Source organism: Mustelus asterias, chromosome 1 (assembly GCF_964213995.1).
Source record: "Mustelus asterias chromosome 1, sMusAst1.hap1.1, whole genome shotgun sequence".
In the NCBI taxonomy this organism is placed as follows: domain Eukaryota; kingdom Metazoa; phylum Chordata; class Chondrichthyes; order Carcharhiniformes; family Triakidae; genus Mustelus; species Mustelus asterias.
Genome location: NC_135801.1, coordinates 51,146,073 through 51,169,915, shown reverse-complemented (window position 1 = coordinate 51,169,915; position 23,843 = coordinate 51,146,073). Strand labels below are relative to the sequence as shown.

At 40.8% G+C, this 23,843-nt stretch overlaps 1 protein-coding gene across 4 annotated transcripts in view; it reads right to left on the bottom strand.

The window, feature by feature from the left end:
• Positions 1–23,843, bottom strand: part of abce1 (ATP-binding cassette, sub-family E (OABP), member 1) — a 60,334-nt gene that overhangs the window by 17,412 nt on the left and 19,079 nt on the right. For all 4 annotated transcript variants that reach the window (XM_078212100.1, XM_078212105.1, XM_078212101.1 and 1 more), the window contains 8 exons: positions 23,313–23,382; positions 22,269–22,365; positions 20,963–21,052; positions 18,242–18,363; positions 17,165–17,386; positions 16,796–16,855; positions 16,624–16,682; positions 15,732–15,842 (listed from right to left, as the gene is read on the bottom strand). In XM_078212100.1, the coding sequence (XP_078068226.1) occupies positions 15,732–15,842; positions 16,624–16,682; positions 16,796–16,855; positions 17,165–17,386; positions 18,242–18,363; positions 20,963–21,052; positions 22,269–22,365; positions 23,313–23,382 (831 nt within the window). The remainder of the gene's footprint in view (positions 1–15,731; positions 15,843–16,623; positions 16,683–16,795; positions 16,856–17,164; positions 17,387–18,241; positions 18,364–20,962; positions 21,053–22,268; positions 22,366–23,312; positions 23,383–23,843) is intronic.

The following is a 23,843-nucleotide window of genomic DNA, read 5'->3' as shown; positions in this document are numbered from 1 at the left end:
ATTGTTACCAGAAAATATAAGGGACAGAACATGTGAACATCATATTACACCGAGAAATCATAGAGTAGGGAAATTTGATAATAGAACAAACCTAAAGGCTTTGCAACTGAATGCACAAAGCATTCAGAATAAAATTAATGAGTTAATAGAACCAGTAGAGACAAATGGTATGATTTGGTGACAATTACTGAGATGTGGTCACAGGGAAACCAGGTTTGGGAATTTAATATATGTCAGGGTGCTCAGTATTTCGGGAGGATAGACAGAAATGAAGGTGGTGTAGCTTTGTTAATGAAAGAAGAGATCAAAGCCATAGTGAGAAATGATATAAGCACTGGAGATCAAGACGTAGAATTAGTCCAGGTAGAAATCAGAAATAGCAAGGAAAAGAAGTTCCTGATGGGAGTAATATATATGTCCCCAAATAGTAGTTCCGCAGTGGGACACAGTATGAATGAGGAAATACTGGAGCCTTGTAGGAAAGGCATGGCAGGGGTGGGGGGAGAAATGTAATCGTAATCATGGGTGATTTTAATACGCATATAGACTGGATTAATCAAATTGGCACAGGTAGTCTCGAAGGAGAATTCATTGAATGTATTAAGGATTGTTTCTTGGAGCAATGTTGCTGAACCAACCAGACAGCAGGCTATTTTGGATTTGGTAATGTGTAATGAGCAGGGATTAATTAATGACCTCTTGTTAAGTGACCATAGTATGCTAGAATTTCAAATTCAGTTTCAGGGTGAGAAACTGGAGTCCCACATTGACATTCTGGAGTTAAATAAAGGTAATTACATAGGCACGAGGACAAATTGGATTCCAGTCGACTGGACAGGAAGACTAAAAGGAGGACAGTTGATGATCAGTGACAGATGTTTAAGGAGATTGTCAATTCCTCCCAACTAAAATACATTCCAGAGAGGCAGAAAGACTGTAAGAGCGAAAGAAGCATCCATGGCTAAAGCAAAGATGTTAAAGAAAAAAATGAAGGCATTCCAATACGAGTGACCATAATATGGTAGAGTTCTTAGTCAAGGTGGATAATGATGTAGTTGATTCTGAGACCAAGGTCTTGAATCTCAATAAAGGTAACTATGATGGTATGAGGCATGAATTGGCCATGATGGACTGGGAAACATTACTGAAAAGAAAGACAGTGAACAGGCAGTGGCAGACATTTAAAGAACGAATAGGTGAACTCCAAAAGTTGTTTATTCTTGTTTGGCGCAAGAGTGATAAGGGAATTGTGGCCAAACCATGGCTTACAAGGGAAATTAGAGATAGTATCAGATTCAAGGAAGAAGCATACAAATGGGCAAGAGAAAACAATAGGCCTGAGGATTGGGAGCATTTTAAAATTCAGCAAAGAAGGACCAAGGGATTGATTAAGAAAGAAAAAATAGAGTTTGAAAGTAAGCTAGCAGAGAACGTAAAAATAGACTAAAAGTTTCTATAGATATGTAAATAGAAAAAGATTGATAAAAACAAATGTAGGCTCCTTACAGTTAGAAACGGGAAAATTCATAACAAGGAATAAAGAATTGGCTGAGGAAGTAAATTTGAACTTTTCTTACTAGAAGTTCTGAGAGAAACAAGTTTTAGTGAGGAGCTGAAGGAAATCGGCATTAGTAGAGAAATGGTTTTGGGGAAATTGATGGGATTGAAGGTGGATAACTCTCCTGGTCCTGATAATCTTCATCCCAGAGTACTTAAGGAAGTCGCCCTGGAAATAGTAGATCCATTGGTGGTTATTTTCCAAAATTCTTTGGACTCTGGAATAGTTCCTACAAATTGGAGGATAGCTAATGTAAGACTGCTATTCAAAAAGGGAGGTAGAGAGAAAACAGGGAACTATAGACCAGTGGCCTTAACGTTGGTATTGGGGAAATTGCTAGAGTCCATTATCAAGGATTTCATAACTCAGCATTTGGAAGGCAGTGCTATAATCAGACAAAGTCAGCATGGATTTACAAAAGGAAAATCATGCTTGACAAATCTATTGGAATTCTTTGAGGATGTAACTAGTAGAGTTGACCGAGCAGAACCAGTGGATGTGATTTATTTCGACTTTCAGAAGGCTTTTGACAAGGTCTCACATAACAGACTACTATGTAAAATTAAAGCACATGGAATTGCAGGAAATGTCATGTATGGTTTGCTTCAGTAAATGCAAAAGACTTCATTTGAAGATATTTCTACCTAGGTAACTAACTATGCTAAGCTTTAAAGCTAACTTGGCCACATTTTAAGACAGTAAGAAGTTTAACAACACCAGGTTAAAGTCCAACAGGTTTATTTGGTAGCAAAAGCCGCACAAGCTTTCGGAGCTCCAAGCCCCTTCTTCAGGTGAGTGGGAATTCTGTTCACAAACAGGGCATATAAAGACACAGACTCAATTTACATGTATAATGGTTGGAATGCGAATACTTACAACTAATCAAGTCTTTAAGAAAAAAAACGTGAGTGGAGAGAGCATCAAGACAGGCTAAAAAGATGTGTATTGTCTCCAGACAAGACAGCCAGTGAAACTCTGCAGGTCCAGGCAACTGTGGGGGTTACAGATAGTGTGACATGAACCCAATATCTCGGTTGAGGCCGTACGTGTGTACGGTTGGAGTATGTATCAAGACTAGCTTTTGCTGGTCACTCTCTTTTCTCTCTCTCTCAAGTAATCCTTTTCTTGCTTTCTGTGAAGTGTTAATTTTATGTTTTATTCAATAAAATAAATTTAACTTCGTATCAGTGTTGTTTATGTCTATTCTGAGGAATGAATTATGAAGTGCTTCAAAAGGCATTGAAAGAATCAATTCCAGCCTCCTGGATGCCTGGATCCACTAGTTTGCCTACCGCCGCAACAGGTCTACGGCAGACGCCATCTCCCTGGCCCTGTACTCAACCCTGGAACACCTACATAACAAAGACACCTATGTCAGACTCCCATTTATTGACTACAGCTCAGCGTTCAACACCATTATTGCTACGAAACTCATCTCGAAACTCTGTGGCCTGAGCCTCAGCTCCTCCCTCTGCGACTGGATCCTGAACTTCCTAACCCACAGACCACAATCAGTAAGGATAGGCAGCAATACCTCCTCCACGATCATCCTCAACACCGGTGCCCCACAAGGCTGTGCTCTCAGCCCCCTACTGTACTCCTTATACACTATGACTGCATAGCCAAATTCCCTTCCAACTCGATTTTCAAGTTTGCTAATGACACCACCGTAGTGGGTCGGATCTCAAACAATGATGAGACAGTACAAGAATGAGATAGAGAATCTGGTGAACTGGTGCAGCGACAATAGTCTCTCCCTCAATGTCAACAAAACTAGAGATCATCATCGACTTCAGGAAGCGTAGAGGAGAACATGCCCCTGTCTACATCTACAGGGACAAAATAAAAAAGATTGAGAGCTTCAAGTTCTTAGGTGTCCAGATCAACAACAACTTGCCCTGGTCCCTCCATGCCGACACTATAGTTAAGAAAGCCCACCAACGCCTCTACTTTCTCAGAAGACTAAGGAAATTTGGCACGTCAGCTATGACTCTCACCAACTTTTACACATGCACCATAGAAAGCATTTTTTTTAGTTGTATCACAGCTTGGTATGGCTCCTGCTCTGTCCAAGACCACAAGAAACTACAAAAGGTTGTGAATATAGCCCAATCCATCACGCAAACCAGCCTCCCATCCGCTGCCTCGGCAAAGCAGCCAGCATAATTAAGGACCCCACGCACCCCAGACATTCTCTCTTCCACCTTCTTCCTTCGGGAAAAAGATACGAAAGTCTGAGGTCACGTACCAACCGACTCAAGAACAGCTTCTTCCCTGCTGCCATCAGACTTTTGAATGGATCTACCTTGCAATAAGTTGATCTTTCTCTACACCCCATCTATGACTGTGGCATTACATTCTGCACTCTCTCATTCCTTCTCTATGAACAGTATGCTCTGTCTGTATAGCACGCAAGAAACAATATTTTTCACTGTATGCTAATACACGTGACAACAATAAATCAAATCAAATCAAATGAATGGACTCTACAGCTGGTTAGCAGATAGGGAGCAAGGAATTGGCATAATTACATAGCTATAGAAAGCATTATAACTTTTTTTGATTGGCAGTCAGTGAGTAGTGGGTTCCGCAGGGATCTGTGCTAGGACCCCAACTATTCACATTATATATTAATGATTTGGAAGAGGGAACTAAATGTATTACCATTTGCAGATGATACAAAGTTGGGTGGGAGGGTGAACCGTGAAGAGGATGCAAAGATGCTTCAGCGTGATTTGGACAGGGCGAGTGCGTGGGCATCTGCCTGGCAGATGCAGTACAATGTGGATAAATGTGAGATTATCCACTTTGGTAGCAATAATCGGAAGACAGATTATTACTTGAATGTGTGTAAATTGAGAGAGGTGGATACTCAAGAGACCTTGGAGTCCTCGTGTATCAGTCGCTGAAAGTAAGCGCGCAGGTACAGCGGGCAGTAAAGACGACATATGGTATGTTGGCCTTCCGAGCGAGGGATGTTTTGCTATAATTGTCTAGGGCATTGGTGAGGCCACATCTGGAATATTGTATGCAGTTTTGGTATCCTTATCGGAGGACGAATGTCCTTGCTATAGAAGGAGTAGAGTGAAGGTTTACCAGGTTGATTCCTTCGATGGCAGGTCTGTCATGTGAGGACAGACTAAGTCGGTTAGGATTATATTCATTTGAGTTTAGAAGAGTGAGAGGGGATCTCATATAAACTTATAAAATTCTAACAGAGTTAGATTGGGAACATTCTTTCTGAATGTACCCTATGGTGGGGAAGTCCAAAATTAGGGGTCATAGTTTGAGGATGAGGAGTAAACCTTTTAGAACTGAGATGAGGAGAAATTTCTTCACCCAGAGCGTGGTGAATGTGTGGAATTCACTACCACAGAATGTAGTCGAGGCCAAAACGTGGTCTGATTTCAAGAAGAAATTAGATATAGCTCTTGGGGCTAATGGGATCAAGGAATATGGGGGGGGGGGGGGGGGGGTATCAGGATATTGAATTTGATGATCAGCCATGGCCTACTCCTGCTTCTAGTGTCTATGTCTATATTGCAAAGCCCAATAGCAGACTGGAAGATTGGGAAACTTCTAAAGATCAACAAAGGGTTACTAAAAAAGTAATAAAAAGAGCAAAGATAAATTATGAAAGAAAACCATCACAAAAAATAGAAGGTTTTGCTATGCTTTTTTTTATAAGAATATAAAAGGGAAGAGGGTAGCTAACATGAACGTTGGACCCTTGGAGGCTGAGACTGGGGAGTTAATAGTGGGAATGCAGATGGTATTTTGCCTCCGTTTTCATGGTGGAGGATACTAGTACCATCCCAATAGTAATGGGTAACATAGAAACCCAACAGTGCAGAAGGAGGCCATTCGGCCCATCGAGTCTGCACCGACCACAACCCCACCCAGGCCCTACCCCCACATATTTACCTGCTAACTACACATCTCAGGGACATTTTTTTAAACCTGGCCAATCAACCTAACCCGCACATCTTTGGACTGTGGGAGGAAACCGGAGTACCCGGAGGAAACCGGGGAGACAGAGGTAATAGAAAAGAAGGAACTTAGGATAACCAATTGAAAAATATTGCTGAGCAAATTATTGGGATTGAAAGCAGACAAATTCCCAGGGCCTGATGGCCTACATCCTAGGGTCTTAAAGGAAGTGGCAGCAGAGATAGTGGGTCCATTGGTTATGATATTCCAAAATATTGGAATGCAGGAAAGGTTCCAGTAGATTGGAAAAATGATCATTTAAAGCCTTATTCGAAAAGGGAGGGAGGCAGAAAGTAGTAAACTATAGACCAGTTAATTTTAACGTCAGTTGTCGGGAAATTGTTAGAATCCATTATTAGGGAAGTAATAACAGGACATTTGGAAAATCAAAAAGCAACCCATCAGAGTTAGCATGGTTTTATGAAGGGTAAATTGTATCAAACTAATTTGCTAGTCCTTCGAAGATGTAACAAGCAAAGTGGATAATGGGATCCTATAGAAGCTGTAGATCTGGACTTCCAGAACACATTTGATTAGGTGACACACAAAAGGTAAGATCACGTGGGATTAAGGTTAATTTATTGGATAGAGGACTGGCTAACCAACAGAAAGCAGAGAGTGGGGTTAAATGGGCCTTTTACCAGTTAGCAAGATGTACCTAGTGGGGTGCCAAAGGGTTCGGTCCTCAGGAGCCCCAACTATTACAATCTATATTAATGACTTGGATGCAGAGATGGAAGGTACTATAGCAAAATGTATAGGTTACACTAAAATAGGTAGGATAGTAAGTTGCAATTTACAAATGGATATGGATAGGTTAGGTGAGTGGGACAAGATTTGAAAGATAGAGTTTAACGTGGATAAGTGTGAGGCTAGCCATTTCGGTCAGAAAAATAGGAAGACAACAGATTTATTATCTAAATGGAGAGAAATTTCAGAGCGCTTTGGTGCAGAGGAACCTGGGTGTTCTCGTGAATTGCAGAAAACGAGTATGCAGGTACAGCAGGTAACAAGGAAGCCAAATGGAATCTTGCCATTTATTGCTAAAGGAATAGAGTATAGAAGTAGGGTAGTGTGGCTCCAACTGTACATGACATCAGTGAGATAACACCTGGAGCATCGTGCACAGCTTTGGTCCCCTTACCGGAGGAAGGATGTAGTTGCATTGGAGACAGTTCAGAGACGGTTCACTGGATTGATTCCAGAGATGAGGCGTTTGTCTAATAAAAAGAGATTGAGCAGTTTAGCCCTATACTCTCTAGAGTTTAAAAATAAGAGATCTAATTGAGGTATATAAGATACTAAAGATGATTGACAGGGTAGACGTTGAGAGGATGTTTTCTCTTATAGGGTAATCTAGAACGAGGGTCATAGTTTTAGGATAAGGGGTAGCAGAGTTAAAACAGAGCAGAAATTACTTCTCTCAAAGGGTCGTAAATCTGTGAAATTCATTACCTTTAGAGTGCAGTGAATGCCAGAACATTGAGTAAATTTGAGGAGATAGACAGATTTTTAATTAGTAATGGGTTGAAGGGTTTGGAGAATGTGAAGGAAAGTGGAGTCGAGGTCGAAACAAGATCAGCTATGGTTGTATTGAATGTTGGGGCAGGCTCGATGGGCTGAATTGCCTACTCCTCCTCCTAGTTCTTATGTCCCAGCCTGCTAACCTGAAAATGATCCAATTATTTCTTGTGCTTTCTCAAAGGATCATCTGGACTCAAAATGTCAGCTCTTTTCTCTCCTTACAGATGCTGAGATTTTCCAGCATTTTCTCTTTTGGTTTCAGTTTGTTAACCAGTTCTCAATCCATGCCTGTATATTCCCCCCAGTCTCTAATTTTGTTTACTAACCTCTTGTTTGGAACGTTATCAAAAGCCTCGATAAATCTAAATACACAACAAACACTGGTGCCCCCTTATCTATTCTGCCAGTCACATCCTTAAAAAACTTTAACAGGTTTGTTGAAGTCAGTCAGCCTGTGCCCCAGCCTCTCTTATTTTATTTCCCTTTGCTCAGACAGATGGGAAGCAAAGGATTTTCTAAATTTAAAAACAACACGTGCAGGGTATTTTTCATAGAATCTCATTACTTGGCCTGTCGAGCATGCACTGACTCTGCGAGAGCAACCTGGCTAGTCACACATCCCCCATTTTTTGTCTCTAACCCTTTTCTCTTCAGGTAAGTTCCAATTTGCTTTTGAAAGCCCCGATTAAATCTGCCTCCATTACTCAGGCAGTAAATTCCTAAACTGTTAAGGAAAAACCTTTTTTTTTGGGCAGTAAGTCGCCTCTGGTTCTTTTGCCAATTAGTTAAACTGGTATCCTCAAACATTCCATTAACGGGAACACTTTTTTCCTATCTACACTATACAGACCCCCTCATTATTTCAAACCACCTCTAGGAAATCTCCCTTCAACTTTGCTTCTCTAAGGAGAATAGTCCCAGCTTTGGAAAATCAATCCACAAACTGAAGTATCTCATCCCTGCAACCATTCTTGCAAATCTTTTCTGCATCCTCACCAATGCGTTCACATCCTTCAGGTTTTCAAGTTGGCAGGCTGTAAGAATGGAGTACCACAAGGATAAGTACAGAAGCTTCAGTTATTGACTAAGTCACTAATTTAGATTGTAAAAGAGACATGGTTTGAGAACGATACAAAAGGGGCAATGTAAGCTGTGAGGAGGACAGGGGGCTGTAAAGCGATATAGACAGGTTAAGTGGGTGGGCAACAAGCTTTCAGGTGGAATTTAACGTGCAAAAGTGTGAGGTTATTCATTTTGGTATTAAGAATAGAAAAGTAGACTAATTATTCAAAAGCTTGAAACCTGTAAATGTTGCTATTCAGACAGACATGATTGTACTCACACAAGGAAATGCAAAGGTTAGTCTGCAGGTACAGCAATCAATCAGAAAGGCAAATTGCACTTTGGCCTTTATTGTAAACATAAGAACATAAGAAATAGGAACAGGAGGCGGCCATCTAGCCCCTCGAGCCTGCCCCGCCATTCAATAAGATCATGGCTGATCTGATAGTGGTTTAGTTCCACTTACCCGCCCGCTCCCCATAACCCTTAATTCCCTTATTGATCAGAAATCTATCTACCTGTGATTTAAACATATTTAACAAGGTAGCCTCCACTGCTTCAATGGGCAGAGAATTCCAGAGATTCACTACCCTCTGAGAGAAGGAGTTCCTCCTCAACTCTGTCCTAAACTGACTCCCCCTTATTTTGAGGCTGTGTCCTCTAGTTCTTGTTTCCTTTCTAAGTGGAAAGGATCTCTCTGCCTCTACCCTGTCTAGCCCCTTCATTATCTTATATGTCTCTATAAGATCTCCCCTCAGCCTTCTAAACTCCAACAAGTACAGACCCAATCTACTCAATCTCTCCTCATAAGCTAACCCCCTCATCTTCGGTATCAACCTGGTGAACCTTCTCTGTTCCAAGGCCAATACATCCTTCCGCAAATAAGGGGACCAAAATTGCACACAGTACTCCAGTTGCGGCCTCACCAGTACCTTGTACAATTGCAGCAAGACCTCTCTGCTTTTATACTCCATCCCCTTCGCGATAAAGGCAAACATTCCATTCGCCTTCTTGATTACCTGCTGCACCTGAAAACTGAGTTTTTGCGATTCATGCACAAGGACCCCCAGGTCCCTCTGCATAGTAGCATGTTGTAATTTTTCACCATTTAAATAATAGTCCATTTTACTATTATTCCTTCCAAAGTGGATAACCTCACACTTGTCAACGTTATACTCCATCTGCCAGATCCTCGCCCACTCACTTAGCCTATCCAAATCTCTCTGCAGACTTTCCGCATCCTCCACGCAATTCGCTTTCCCACTCATCTTTGTATCATCCGCAAACTTTGTTACCCTACACTCGGATGCATTCCATCCGGGCCCGGGGACTTGTCTACCTTTAGTCCCATTAGTCTAATACCTCTTTAGTAATAGTAGTCGTTTTAAGGACCTCACCCCCTCCAGTCCCACGACCATCAATTTTCGTTAAGCTATTTGTGCCCTCTACCATGAAGGCCAACACAAAAAACTTGTTTAAAGGTCTCGGCCATTTCCTCGTTTCCCATTATTAAATCCCCCTTCTCGTCTTCTAAGGGTCCAACATTTACTTTAGCTGCTCTTTTCCTTTTTATATATTTGTAAAAACTTTTACTATCAGTTTTTATATTTTGTGCTAGTTTAGTTTCATAATCTATCTTTCCTTTCTTTATCACTTTCTTAGTAGTTCTTTGTTGTTTTTTAAAGCTTTCCCAATCTTCTAATTCCCCACTAGTTTTGGCCACTCTGTACGCATCGGTTTTTAATTTAATACTCTCCTTTATTTCCTTAGTTATCCACGGCTGGTTATCCCTTTTCTTACATTCCTTTTTTAATCACAGGAATATATTTTTGCTGAGTACTGAGAAAAATCTCCTTAAAAATCCGCCACTGTTGCTCAGCTGTCCTACCAACTAGTCTGCGCTCCCATTCTACATTAGCCAATTCTGCCCTCATCCTATTGTACTCCCCTCTGTTCAAGCAGAGGACACTGATTTGGGACCCTACTTTCTCTCCCTCCATTTGTATTAGAAATTCAACCATATTGTGATCACTCATTCCAAGAGGATCCCTCACAAGAAGATCATTAATTTTACCTGTCTCATTACACAGGACCAGATCCAAGATAGCTCGCTCCCTCGTAGGTTCTGTAACATACTGTTCGAGGAAACTATCCCGACAGCATTCCAAGAACTCTTCCTCAAGTCCACCGCCTCCGACTCGAGTCAACCAATCAATATGCAGGTTAAAATCCCCCATGATTACTGCTGTTCCGTTTTTGCACACATCCAGTATTTGCTTGTTTATAGCCCGACCCACCTCAAAGTTATTATCTGGGGGCCTATAGACCACGCCCACGAGTGACTTTGTCCCCTTACTATTCCTTATCTCCACCCACAACGATTCCACATTATGCTCCTTAGAGCCTATATCGTCTCTCACTACCGCCCTGATGTTATCTTTAATTAACCCACCTCCTTTTCCTTCCTGTCTATCCTTCCAAAATGTCTGATACCCCTGGATATTCAGTTCCCAGTCCTGGTCACCCTGCAACCACGTTTTTGTAATGGCCACTAGATCATACCCATTTGTACTGATTTGTGCCATCAACAAAGGGATTGGAGTATCAAAAAAAGGATACAATTGCTATAATTGAGAGACCACACCTGTAGTACCTTGCAGAGTTTGGGCAGCATGGTGGCATAGTGGTTAGCACTGCTGCCTCACAGCATCAGGGACCAGGGTTCAATTCCAGCCTCAGGTCACTGCCTATGTGGAGTTTGCACATTCTCCCCGTGTCTGCGTGGGTTTCCTCTGGGTGCTCTGGTTTCCTCCCCCAGTCCAAAATGTGCAGGTTAGGTTGATCGGCAATGCAGAATTGCCCCTTAGTGTCAGGGGGACTTGAAGGGTGAATACATGGAGTTACGGTGATAGGGCCTGAATGGGATTGTCATCAGTGCAGGCCCAATGAGCCGAATGGCCTCGTTCTGCCCTGTAGGGATTCTATGATTCATATTCAAGTGTATACTTGCATTAGAGGGCAGCATGGTAGCACAGTGGTTGGCATTGCTGCCTCACAGCACCAGAGACCTGGGTCCAATTCTGGCTTCTGGTAACAATCTGTGTGGAGTTTGCATGTTTTATTTGTGTGGGAGTTTCCTCTGCGTGCTCCGTTTCTCTCCTACACTCCAAAGATGTGTGGGTTAGATTGATTTGCCATACAAAATGGTCCCTTAGTGTCAGGAGGACTAGCAGGGTAAATTTGTGGGGTTACAGGATAGGGCTTGGTTATATTGTTGTCGGCGCAAATTTGATGGGCCAAATGGTCTCCTTCTGCATTATGATTCTAGAGGTGATACAGTAAAGGTTCAAATGGGCAGCACGGTGGAACAGTGGTTAGCACTGCTGCTTCACAGCACCAGGGACCCGGGTTTGATTCCTGGCTTGGGTCACTGGCTGTGTGGAGTTGCACGTTCTCCCTCTGTCTGCATGAGTTTCCTCCAGGGTGCTCCGGTTTCCTCTCACAATCCAGAAGACATGCTGGTTAGGTGCATTGGCCATGCTAAATTCTCCCTCAGTGTACCCAAACAGGCACCGGTGTGGCAACTAGGGGATTTTCACACTAACTTCATTGCAGTGTTAATGTAAGCCTACTTGCGACACTAATAAAATAAACTTAAAAGTTGAACTTCAGTAAATTGGCTTCTGAGATGAAGAGGTTGTCCTGTGATGAGAGGCTACGTAAATTACATCCCTATCCCCTGGAATTTAGGAGAAGTGGTCTCATTGAAGTGCACATGATTCTGAAGTGGCTTGGCCGAGTGGTTGTTGCCCTGATTTGGAAATCTAATAAATGGGAGCACAGTCTGAGGATAAGGGGATGATCATTTAGGATTGAGATTAGTAGAAATGTCTTCACACAGAGGATTCTCTACCTGGGAGGGTTATGAATGCTCCATCGTTGAATATATTTAAGGAGGCAACACAGATTGTGTCTCTCTCGGGGCATCAAGGGTTACAGGAGGCAGGCAGGAAAGTGGAGTTGAAATACGAAGTGCAACCACACATTGAATAGCAGACTTGATGGTCTACTTATGTTCTGCCTAAAGTGTTTTGCCTAGAATTGGACACAATACCCAGTTGAGACTGAACCAATGTTTTATAAGATTCACCATAACTTCCATACTTTCAGCCTCTATTTACGATTCCAGGATTTGTACGCCTTAATAATTGCTTACTCAACTTGTTCTGCCACTTTCAATGACTTGTGCACATATACCTTCAAGTCCCCCTGCTCCTACACTCACTTTGGACTTGTAGCCTTTATTTTTAACTGCTTTACCACATTCTTCCTACCAAAATGAATCACTTCACACTTCTCTGCATTAAGTTTCATCTGCTAAGTGCACCTCATTCCACCAGTTATGTCCTCTTGATGCATAATATTATCCTCCTCACAAATCACAGGACTTCCAAGTTGTCTCATCTGCAAATTTTGCAATTGTGTCCTGCACACTCATGTACACGTTAATATAGATCAAGAAAAAGAGCCGTCCTAATAATGACCTCTGGGGAACCCCACTATATTAAGTCTTCCAGACTTAAAAACCATTCACCACTGTTTGCTGTCACTCATATCCATGATGTCACTTTCCTTTTCATTCCACAGGCTTCAACTTTGTTACAAAACCTGTTGTGTGGCACTTTATCAAACTCATTTTGAAAGTCCACGTATACCACATCAACCGCATTACTCTCATCAGCTCTCTCTGTTACCTCATTCAACATACTCAAACAAGTTAGATAAACATGATTTGCCCTCAACAAACCTATGCTGGCTTTCTTTAAGTAATCCACAATTGGACAAATTAATTTTGTCCAGGGTTGTTTTTGAATGCTTTTCCATCACCAAAGATAAACTGACTGGCCTATAATTGCTGAGCTTATCTTTAAATCTTTCTTTGAGCAAGAGCAACTTTGCAATTCTCATGTCCTCTGACACCACACTTGTATCCAAGGAGGATGGAATGGTTATAGCCATTGGATCTATTTACCCTTACGTCCCTCAGTATCTTCAGATGCATCTGAATGATTTATTAATTTACTGCAGCAATCCTTTCTTGTACCTCCTCTTTATCCATTATTAGCAAACACACTGCCTCAACTTCACTCTGAATTTGGAATCACCTTCCTTGGTAAAGACAGATGCAAAGTACCCTAGCCATGCACTCTGCTTTTATGCACAAGTTCCCTTGTTGGCTCCCAATCGACCCTGCTCCTCCTTTCACCACCATTTTACTATTTATATGTCTATTGAAGACTTTAGGATCCTCTTTCCTGTTAGCTGCCAGTGACTTCTCGTACACTCTCCTTGCTGCTCTTATTTCTTTTTTTCCATTTCTCCTCTGAACTTTCTATATTCAGTCTGTATTCACTTGTATTATCAACCTGACATCTGTCACACTCTGTCTTACTTACTACCTTTCATCATCCATGCATCTGGCTCTCTCGGTTTGTCCTCACTCCTCTTCGCAGGCAGTGCATTGTTTAATTACACTTTTTGACTGCCAATCTTTGATTCAAGTTTAGTTTCACCCCATCAAAATGATCCTTCCCCCATTTAGTTACTTTTACTCTGGATTGGCCCTTATTCTTTTCCATAGCTGAGCTAAAACTCATGATGCTATGAGTTTTAAGCCCGGTAGCACAGTGGTTAGCACTGCTGCTTCACAGCTCCAGGGTCCTGGGTTCGATTCCCGGCTCGGGTCACTGTCTGTGTGGAGTTTGCACATTCTCCTCGTGTCTGCGTGGGTTTCCTCCGGGTGCTCCGGTTTCCTCCCACAGTCCAAAGATGTGCGGGTTAGGTTGATTGGCCAGGTTAAAAATTGCCCCTTAGAGTCCTGAGATGCGTAGGTTAGAGGGATTAGAAAGTAAATATGTGGGGATAGGGCCTGGGTGGGATTGTGGTCGGTGCAGACTCGATGGGCCGAATGGCCTCCTTCCGCACTGTAGGGTTTCTATGATACTGACACTTAATCCGCTTTTTGATGACAGTCCCTCGAGGGAACATAACTTAAGAATAGCACTAAGCCATTCAGCCTCTTGAGCCTGTTTGGCAATTAAATCACGGCTGATCAGTATCTTATATCTACTTGCATTCCATAACCTTTGATACTCTTGCCTAACTTTTAGCAAATGTTTCAGATTTACACTCCCCTTTGTGTGAAAAAGCTTCTTCCAGATATCACTTCTAAAAAGCCTAGCTCTAATTTTAAAACTTTGCCTAGTTATTCTCAACTCCACTATTAAAATAGTTTTACTCTAACTACCCCATCAACTCTTTTAATCATTTCCAACACCTCAATTAGATTATCACTTAAATCCTGAGTACTCGAGGGAATACAAGTCTAGCCGAAATAACCCATCCTCCCAGTTTAATTCTCTTATCAACTTCCATTTAGTACAATGACTTTTTGTTCAATTGTCTTCTTAAAAAAACTTGAGAATACATTTTGCATAAAATATCATAAAGGCAACTTTATTCCAATTCTTTCTGCAGGTCAACATGTCCTGAAACATGTTACCACCAAATTGAATTACTCCATTGCTCTCCTTGACCAACTTCCACCAGGCATCTCATCCAGAAATCTGCTGCCTGCACCTATGCTGCACGCCCATCTCCTTGTTTTCCTTTAAGACACTATTTACAATGTTTTAGTTACCTCCCAAGTTTTTGCTTCAGCAGTGTCATTTTTGCATGTCTCTGAAGTGTCATGGACATTGAAGCTAATAGATAAATGCAAGATCTAATCATGAATGTTTGTTCAGTTGACATTGTAATGGAGAGTCTGGCTGTTCTTATGCATACCGTTGGCAGAAATAAGAATTCTGCCTAACCAAAATGTTCTTCCTTACTTTCCTCAAAGTCCCACCATTTGCAGCTTCCTTGTTCACACTTATGCCCACCTGTGATAAAACCTTTGTACACTGCGTCATCCATCGCATGAGCAACTGTTCGCTTATCTGTGTTTTCTTTCCCCTCTCTACTTTCTCTGAGAAGGCAGCCACGATGGAGCAGAGACCGTGACACGTTTTAATGGGAAGATGATGTCAAAGTCTCTGGAAGCAGATTCCTTCCAATAGTCAGTATATTTTAAAAAATTCTCGCATCTTTTCAACAATGGTGAGAAGCAGTGCCTGAATGGTTGCAGCTGAAGTGTAGCCTGAACTGAAAAATTAATCTGGAAATATCTGAATCTCTCAGTCAGAGTTGCAACAATAATGGCTCTGTTCAATTTTGAAGCATTCATCAATTTTATCTGCTAATTTTGCGGCGATTCATTTTTGCGTTAAATGAGGATTGTCTCTTAAATTTTCAAACGTCATGTATTGTTCAGAAGCTCTCATATACAAGTACCACAATTTGCTATACAAACCAATGCTGACCTCGGATTGCTGGAACCTATCTAATTGATTCCCATTGAAAAGCATGCTTACTGTTTGTGATTTCATCATTTGGGAGATTTCGCAGGAATGTAGTCCCCACGAAAAGTGGGACTTTATTATAATCAAACTAAGGCTTCCACAAGAAATAATTTAAAGAAAAGCTAAAGCAATACCTCTTGATCAATGATGCTTTCAATCTGCAGTGGCTTCATTACATCAGTCACAAACTGTGGATGGGTGTAGGCATCTCTGATCTTTTCATGAAGCAGCTGGCGAACAGATCCCTGGAAGGGTAAACCTTTTTTAAAAGTCATGACCATTTCTCATACAAGTTACACCTCAATGATAAGTGCAACAAATATGGCTAAAATCCCATAACAAAATTAACAAATCAATATACTTTTTTTGCCACACAAAAATATTTGGGGACAGAGAGGGTTTTAAAAAAAATCTTCAGTAAATCCTATGACGGTTCAATGTGGATTTGATCCAAACTGATAGGTTTGCCATTTGAAAGGTTAATCGGTGTAGGCAGAATTGTGGGGTTGAGGTTAAAATCAGTTCAGCCATGATAGTGAATGGTGCAGCAATCTCAAAGGGCTGAGTGGCCTACTCCTACTTATCAGAACTAATGTTCCCTCTGAGCCACAACAAGCTGACTGTGCATAGGCAATCTTGCCTTTTAAGATGCACGCATGCGTGGCAATCTTAGTAGGGATCACAGTGCAACAAACAGGCCATGCACAACAAAGAAAAATTAGAGGGAACATTGATCAGGACCAATCATGATGGTGATTAAAGTTGGCTATATAAATCTAGATGTTGGGATATTCAGATACAGGCAAGGTAGTTCAGGAACACTTGTAATTTAACTTCTTTTCACCTCAGTTTTGAAGGTTTACTATTTAAAATCATAGCTGAGGAGCTATAGGAGCTACATAGCTTGAAGACCAATGCTCTAAAACAGGATTGGACAAGGCGCTACTGAAAAAATCCGAGGGACTTTCCAATCCTCCTTCATGTTCCAATAATCTAACAAAAAGGTATGAGAATTCTGGTACTTACTTGGGACTTAGGGCTGATCTTCTGTGGCTTGTAGCTAACATTTAGAACAGGCACCGAACCTAGTAATGTATATTTATTAGTTGTGTATTTTATAAAGTAATTATTGCAGAGTTGACATCATGAGTTACAGTTTGAAATTCCATTTGCTGAGACTGAATAAATAGTACATTACCCCCTTCATCAGGCTTCAATCTTCCAGCCAGCATTCTGATGAATGTGGTCTTCCCCGTACCTGTTGAAAGAAGAAATAATCAGATGCCGAGGGACGCCACATAATGGACAAGAGTTCTACAGAGCATATAACTGCAAGATCAGAAATCGACCAAGTAGTTTCATGGGATCAGGATATCAATTTTTCTTGCTTTTTCTGTTTATCTTTACCCATGGCTGCTTTAGTTCTGCACTTAACAGTTTTACACAAATACCATGGTTTCATATTGTTTGATACCCTTTCTGACATTCCAATGCATCAAACAGATGTCAACAAACCATGTATCTTTTCTGAAATATCATATTACTTGATCTCAGCATTAACACTCACCATTTTCTCCCAGCATCACCATGATTTCAGAATCTGTGAACTCTCCAGTCCCAATTTCCAGTTCAAACTCGCCCATCTTTTTTTTCATTCTTGGATAATGATATCGGCACATTTTCTTGACCTCTTCCTCGTTTGCCGTTTCAGCGACCTTGAAAATCAGAGATGCGTCTCTGAATCTCAAGTTTTCTGTTGGCACGTACCCATCCAAGAATATGTTGATACCTATTGAGAAATAAATATTCTTGTTTTTAAGAATGATGACAGAATGCACATAAAAGTCACCAATTAAATGTAGTCTGCGTTACTGGGTTCATGATATAGCAATGGTACATTTTACAATGCTAGCTTCAGAACACTCCTTTCTAAGATGACCGCCCTAATAATTCAAATTGTGCATTGCTGCAGGTTGTCCATTCAATCAAGTTAAATTGTTGTAGTTTTGCTATGGATGCATATAGCACCTGACACAAAGTGACATTATGACTATGTTTTAATCTAAAATTTGCTTTAACAAGATGTGAACGGCATTGTGAAATTATAAGTATATCAGTCATATAAATGACTGTGAATGACATTTATTTTTATACTAGTTACTAAAGCTTTATAAAATACTGATTTCAAGTTAAAACTACCTGTCTGAGTATACATCAATCTATCATACGTATCATGAGATCATCTTGAGGAGATAATCTCACATTGCAACTTACATGAAACTGAAGATGTGAAATGCAACCAGTGTGAAGTGGTCTTCAGAAAATTAAATGTAAATGTCCCTATGCAGTTCGCTGAAATACCTTCAAATGTCAATGTTCATAAAGAGTGAAGAGTTCAGATTACTCTTTATGAACTTATGCACATTGGTGAACTCAATGTGTTCATCTGAAAGGCTGTCAAAGCACCTACCACTATCAATCCCTGACCTGCAGACGTAGTGAGGCAGAGGATGCTAAATGCTCTACAATTTTAGTGCTCATAAAATTTGAAATGGCTTTTGCAAAGTCTGCAGGTACGCTTTCAACGATAATCCTTATTCCAAGTTTAATAGTAAACTACAAGTTCATTCCACATAAGTTTTACCTTCTCGAACACTGAAAGGCATGGTGACAACACCATATGCACTTGGTACACCATACAAACAGCAAATGAAATCAGAAAGGTAGTCCAACACGCTTAAATCATGCTCCACAACGATAATATACCTAATTACAAAAAGAAGAAAATTACATAGTGTCTAATAAAACATTTATTGTAGCCTTCTCCCAAATGAAGTTCTGCAACAACAACTACTTCTGCCAAGATGTTCTTTTCAAAGCCATATAGGAGTGAATCAGTTTCAATTAAATTGAGTTTGGAAAAAGGTCATTTATTGAGATCTAAGAATCACAAAGAAATATCATTAGTGCATCGCAAAATAGTCTAATTGCTAGGACCTTCCGGTTGCTTGCCATTTTAACACACGATCCTGCTCCCATGCCCACATGTCTGTCCTTGGCTTGCTGCAATTTCCAGCGAAGCTCAACCCAAACTGGAGGAACAGCATCTCATCTTCCAGCTCGGCACTTTACAGCCTTCCGGTCTCAACATCAAATTCAACAACTTCAGATGATTTGCTCTACCCCACCTCAGCCCCCTTTGTTTTCATTCTATTTTATTTAATTTTTTTTACTGTTCTCTACCTTTTATTTCTTTATTTTCTTTCTTCATTCTTCTCCCCCCCACTCTTTCCCCCTACTTCATCCCCCTTCCCTTAACTTTTCTCCCCCGCTTCCCCTTTTCTACGTTCTACCTCTGTCCCATTAACCCCCCACATCTTCATCTGTCGCAGCTTACAGCTTCTCTGCCATTTGGCCATTCACACCCTTTATTCTCTCTGTGGACTGATGTTAGCAGTCTTTTCCCCTGGTTTCTATGGTTATGACTCATCTTTCATTCCCTCCCCCTGCAGTATAAATATCTCCCACTTTCTATGCCTTTTAGCTTTGACAAAGGATCACCTGGACTCGAACGTCAGCTCTTTTCTCTCCTTACAGATGCTGCCAGAACTGCTGAGGTTTTCCAGCGTTTTCTCTTTTGGTTTCAGATTCCAACATCCGCAGTAATTTGCTTTTACTCTAATTGCTAGAACTATTTTGTCTTTGAAAATTCACTTAACTTGAAAGAAGCAGTTTAAACTGGTTATATGTTAGATTAACTAAAATTTGGACTGCCTGTCAGCCACAAAGAACAAACCTACAAAAATAAACCAACACTAGAGTATAAAGAGAAAATTGTGAAGCTCAAGATTTATATCTCATTTGAGACATTGCTCACCATTAATCAGGTAGGCATAAACAGTCATATACACCATAGGCTTTCATGACGTATAAGTCAAAACACAAAGTCAGGCAAGAGCTTCCCAAGCGCTGGCAATTTAACTTGAGAAGCCCAGATAACTTAATCCTAATTGTGCTATTTTCTATTCTTTAGTTGATCCCATTTGAATTTTGATATTCAAATCTGAAAAGGTTTTGCTTTTAAATAGCACTGTTGCCTCGCTGGTGAATGGATCTTCAATCAGAACATAGATAATATCAGCAATTTTAAATTTAATGCAAATTAATAAGGAGAATTATTTAATGTTGTATGTGACTCCTGGGGTTCCATAGCATGCATTTATGCAGCCCATGAGAACAGCCTGGATACCTCTGTATTATATATAAATGAAACCTCACATGCTGACACAATATTTGAACTTTTTAAACATTTGAATGCCTTCCCAGATTTTAAAAATGTAACTTTTGCCACCTGTAAAAATACTGCTTCAATGTTGATTTACATGGTAGAAAAACACTAAAGAATACAGAATACTTCTGAAATTCTTTGGTAAGGACATGTGTCAGCTTAAAGGGTCTGTTGATTACTGAGGAACTTCACAACAGGGTTCAGACCACAACAGCATTCATTAGGAAATAGAAAACAAAAACTTTAATATGCATAACAGCAAATTTAAATGGCAATGCAAGTGGGAAATGTGCAGGTAATGGGGAAATATGCAGGTAACGGGGAAATATGCAGGTAACGGAGCTCTACCACTTCTTCAACCAAATGGTATATCAGTTGGCATCATTTTGATTGAAGAGAGGATTTGCGATGAATGAATACTGTTGCGATATATTGAAATTTGACTTGCAAAGTACATTATTTCTCACAACACAGCATTGTGGCAATGGTGGGGTAGCAAGGTGGTTAGCACTGTGGCCTCAGTGCCAGGGACCTGGGTTCAATTCCAACCTTGCTGATTGTGTGGAGTGCTCCCATGTCTACGAGGGCTTCCTCCAGGTGTTCTGGTTTCCTCCCACATCCAAAGATGTGTAAGTTAGGTGGATTGGCAATGATAAAATGCCCCTGAGCAGGTTAAATGCCTGGGGTTTTCGGAATAGGGCGGGGGGGGGGGGGGGGGGGGGGGGAGCCTGGGTAAGATGGTCTTTCGGAAAGTCAGTGCAGACTCAGTGGACCAAATGGCCTCCTTCTGGACTGTTGGGATTGTATGATTTTATTGTAATTTTTCCGCATCAGATTCAAGAAGTCTATTGCAGTTGTAACGCATTTTAATAAATCATCCAATATACGATACGGAAATTTAAATAGCGTCCCCAACAACTAGTTATTAAAAGATATAACAACAGGTAGCCACTGAAAACTTAGCTGTAAAATTCATTCATGATTGAATAATTGTGTCTATTGTGAATACTGAACACCACAGCTGTGTGATGGGTCATTCATTACATGCTGCTACAACAACACATATTGTAAGGTTACCTATCTGGATTTATAAGGGAGCGAATAGTGATGGCAGCCTTCAAACGCTGTTTGACATCTAGGTAACTGGAGGGCTCATCAAACATGAAACTGAAAAAAATACATAATTTTAGTTGTCAGAATTTACATAGTAACATTTTAAAACCTTTCCAAGTTGAAAGGAAAACAAGTATTTCATTACTAATGCAACAATGAACACCAGGTACAAAATGGTACATGTCAAACAAAAGTATGTGATCACAGTGAAATATTTACAAGCAATCGAGTCAAATCAATAAAGGACAGGCACAGTAGAAAACAAGAATGTGATCTTATCCAATTCCCACCTTTGCTTTGCAGGTTTGAGAATGCAATGCGCAGCACTGAATTAATTTTTTGGTGGCATGAACAGGATGGAACTGGGGGTGAATGGTCTAGGTGACGCAGGGAGCAGTAAGAATTTGCAGCAGGTGGTGGAAGCTATGAGAGGTGGTTGCAGAGATTCTGGAATCAGCAAAAAGGCATTTTGCAGTTACATTGAGAGGGGTTGGTTGTTGAGGGTAATGTTGGCCATGGTACTGTCAACGGATAAGGAAATGGGGAGGCACATGCCAAACGTCCCAAGGAAACTGGTTTTAAGTCAGGGACAAAAACAGAAAATGCAGGAAAATCTCAGCAGGTTTGACACCATCTGTGGAGAGAGAATAGAGCCAACATTGAGTCACGGGTCATCCTGTCTCGAAATGTGGTTTTATTTGCTCTCCATAGATGAAGCCAGACCTGCTGAGATTTTCCAACATTTTCTGGGGTTTCTTTTCAGATTCCAGCATCAGCATATTTTTCCTTTATCTTAGGTCAGAGACTCCTCCATTTGATGTGGACAGTGGTGGTGGTGGAAAGGGTGGCAGCTTCCTGGAACAGTTGGTTGCCATCCTAGGATTTTGGAGGGGGTGGGTGTGAACTTTGCAGCTGCTCTAGCTGTGGTTTCCTCAGTTCGGGAGCTGATCCTTTCTACTGGAGGATTGTATATGTCACTCCGCTGGTTGGGGTACAGGGGGATGTGAGAGCAAGACCAGGGTGCCCTGGACTGGTTGGCCTGACATCTGTGAAACACTGCGATTTTGCTGATTGGTGGCAGATTTTGTGTTAACACATTTGAGTGGAAACTAGAAGAAAAAAATTTCAAAACTGCTTGTGAAGAGATGTCAAACATAAACTCTTATTTCTTACAAAATTCCATTAGTGCTACTGTGTGGGAACTGTGATACAGGATTTTGCTGATAAAATACAGAAATAATTAGAAATGAAAATTCTTCTGGTATCTTACATGTCTGCTTTTTGAATGCACACTACTGCACATGCAAATCTTTGCAGCTCTCCTCCAGAGAGATCCTCAACATTCCTCTCTTTTAAGTGAGTCAGATCTGAAGAAAAAGATTTGAAATCTATTAAGTTACAACATCTAGAACTCAAAGAGAATCTGTTTGTCCATTTTCAGCTTGACTCAGTTGATAAAGAACAGATAAACAGTGCCTTTCAAGATCTCAGAATCTCTCACAGCTTCGCAGCCAAATTAAGCATTTTAACACTTTTACGTACTGTTGTAGTGCAGGCGAATGTAGTAACCAATTTGCACACAGTACAAACAACAGTAAAATAAATGATCAGATACTGTTTTAGCAATATGGGCTGAAGAATAAACATTGGCCGAGACAGTGGAAGAGCTCTCAACAGTATCAGCCTAAATGATGTGCTCAAGGCTTTGTGGTGGAACTTGAACAGACAACCTTTCCACTCAAAGGCAAAGTGCTACCACTGAGCCAAGACGAATTCTGAAAGCACACTCACCTCTGGTTGGTAATGTTGAGTTCAAGCTCCATTTCTAGAGCTTGGGCATAAAACTTAGCCTGATATGCTTCTACAATAGCAAAGGAATACTAGTTTATGTGTGGTTAATATCTGTGCTAGAGAGTTAAAGGCATTATATAAAGAAAAGCATCAAATCTCATCTGCAAATTTCTTAACCAATGCCAACAAAGCAGAATGACCGGTTGTGCTACTTGTGGAGCATTGTATTGATAAAATGGGTGCTACATCATGACAGATGTCCCTCAGAGCAATTCTTAATAAGTAAACTGCTTTTGAGTTGTTTGAGAGGGATGATAACATTGAACTCTCTTTTTCTATCTTAAATGCAAACAGGTTCAGCACTTACATCTTTAAAATACATCAGACTACTGATGGGATAGTTCTGGCAAGACTCCCTTAATTGAAGAATATGTTTTAACATCTTAACAGATTCATGTGTATTGAACCATAACCCAATAAATTGTAAATATTTCAGAATCTTTAAGCTCCATAGTTTTCTTACCAAGATGTTCACAAATAACATCCTGTGTTTTGGTCTCATCTTTTCTGTCCAAAATAGAACCCACAGTTCCCTGCAGAAACAAAGTAAAGAGTTGTGATGATACTGTGCCTATAGGAAATGTATTTTTATCATGTTTCTTATAAGGGGTATGTTTAAAGTTTAGCTATTTTACACAATGCCAATTTGACTGGGCACCAGGCAACTCACACTGAGAATGTAGGCTAATGATTGATTTTGGCTAGGGATGTGTTTCAATCTGAGTTAATGCATTTTTGTTCATTTGGGAAGGGCGATCTTATCGGCTCATCACACCAGGGAGGCCAGCGATCGGAAGAAAGTACCGACAGATCTCTCTTACGTTGAATAGATCACAGAGATCCTGTGCATGTCCAACAGCATCCTTTAGCTTTCAGCAGCCAGCTTCCCCAAGAGAATCCACTCCTCCTACTGCATCAATCATTTGTTGCCTCTTTTCTTGGCATAAGATCATGTCTGAAAGCTTGCTGAAAAACTGGGCGCAATTCTCTCCTG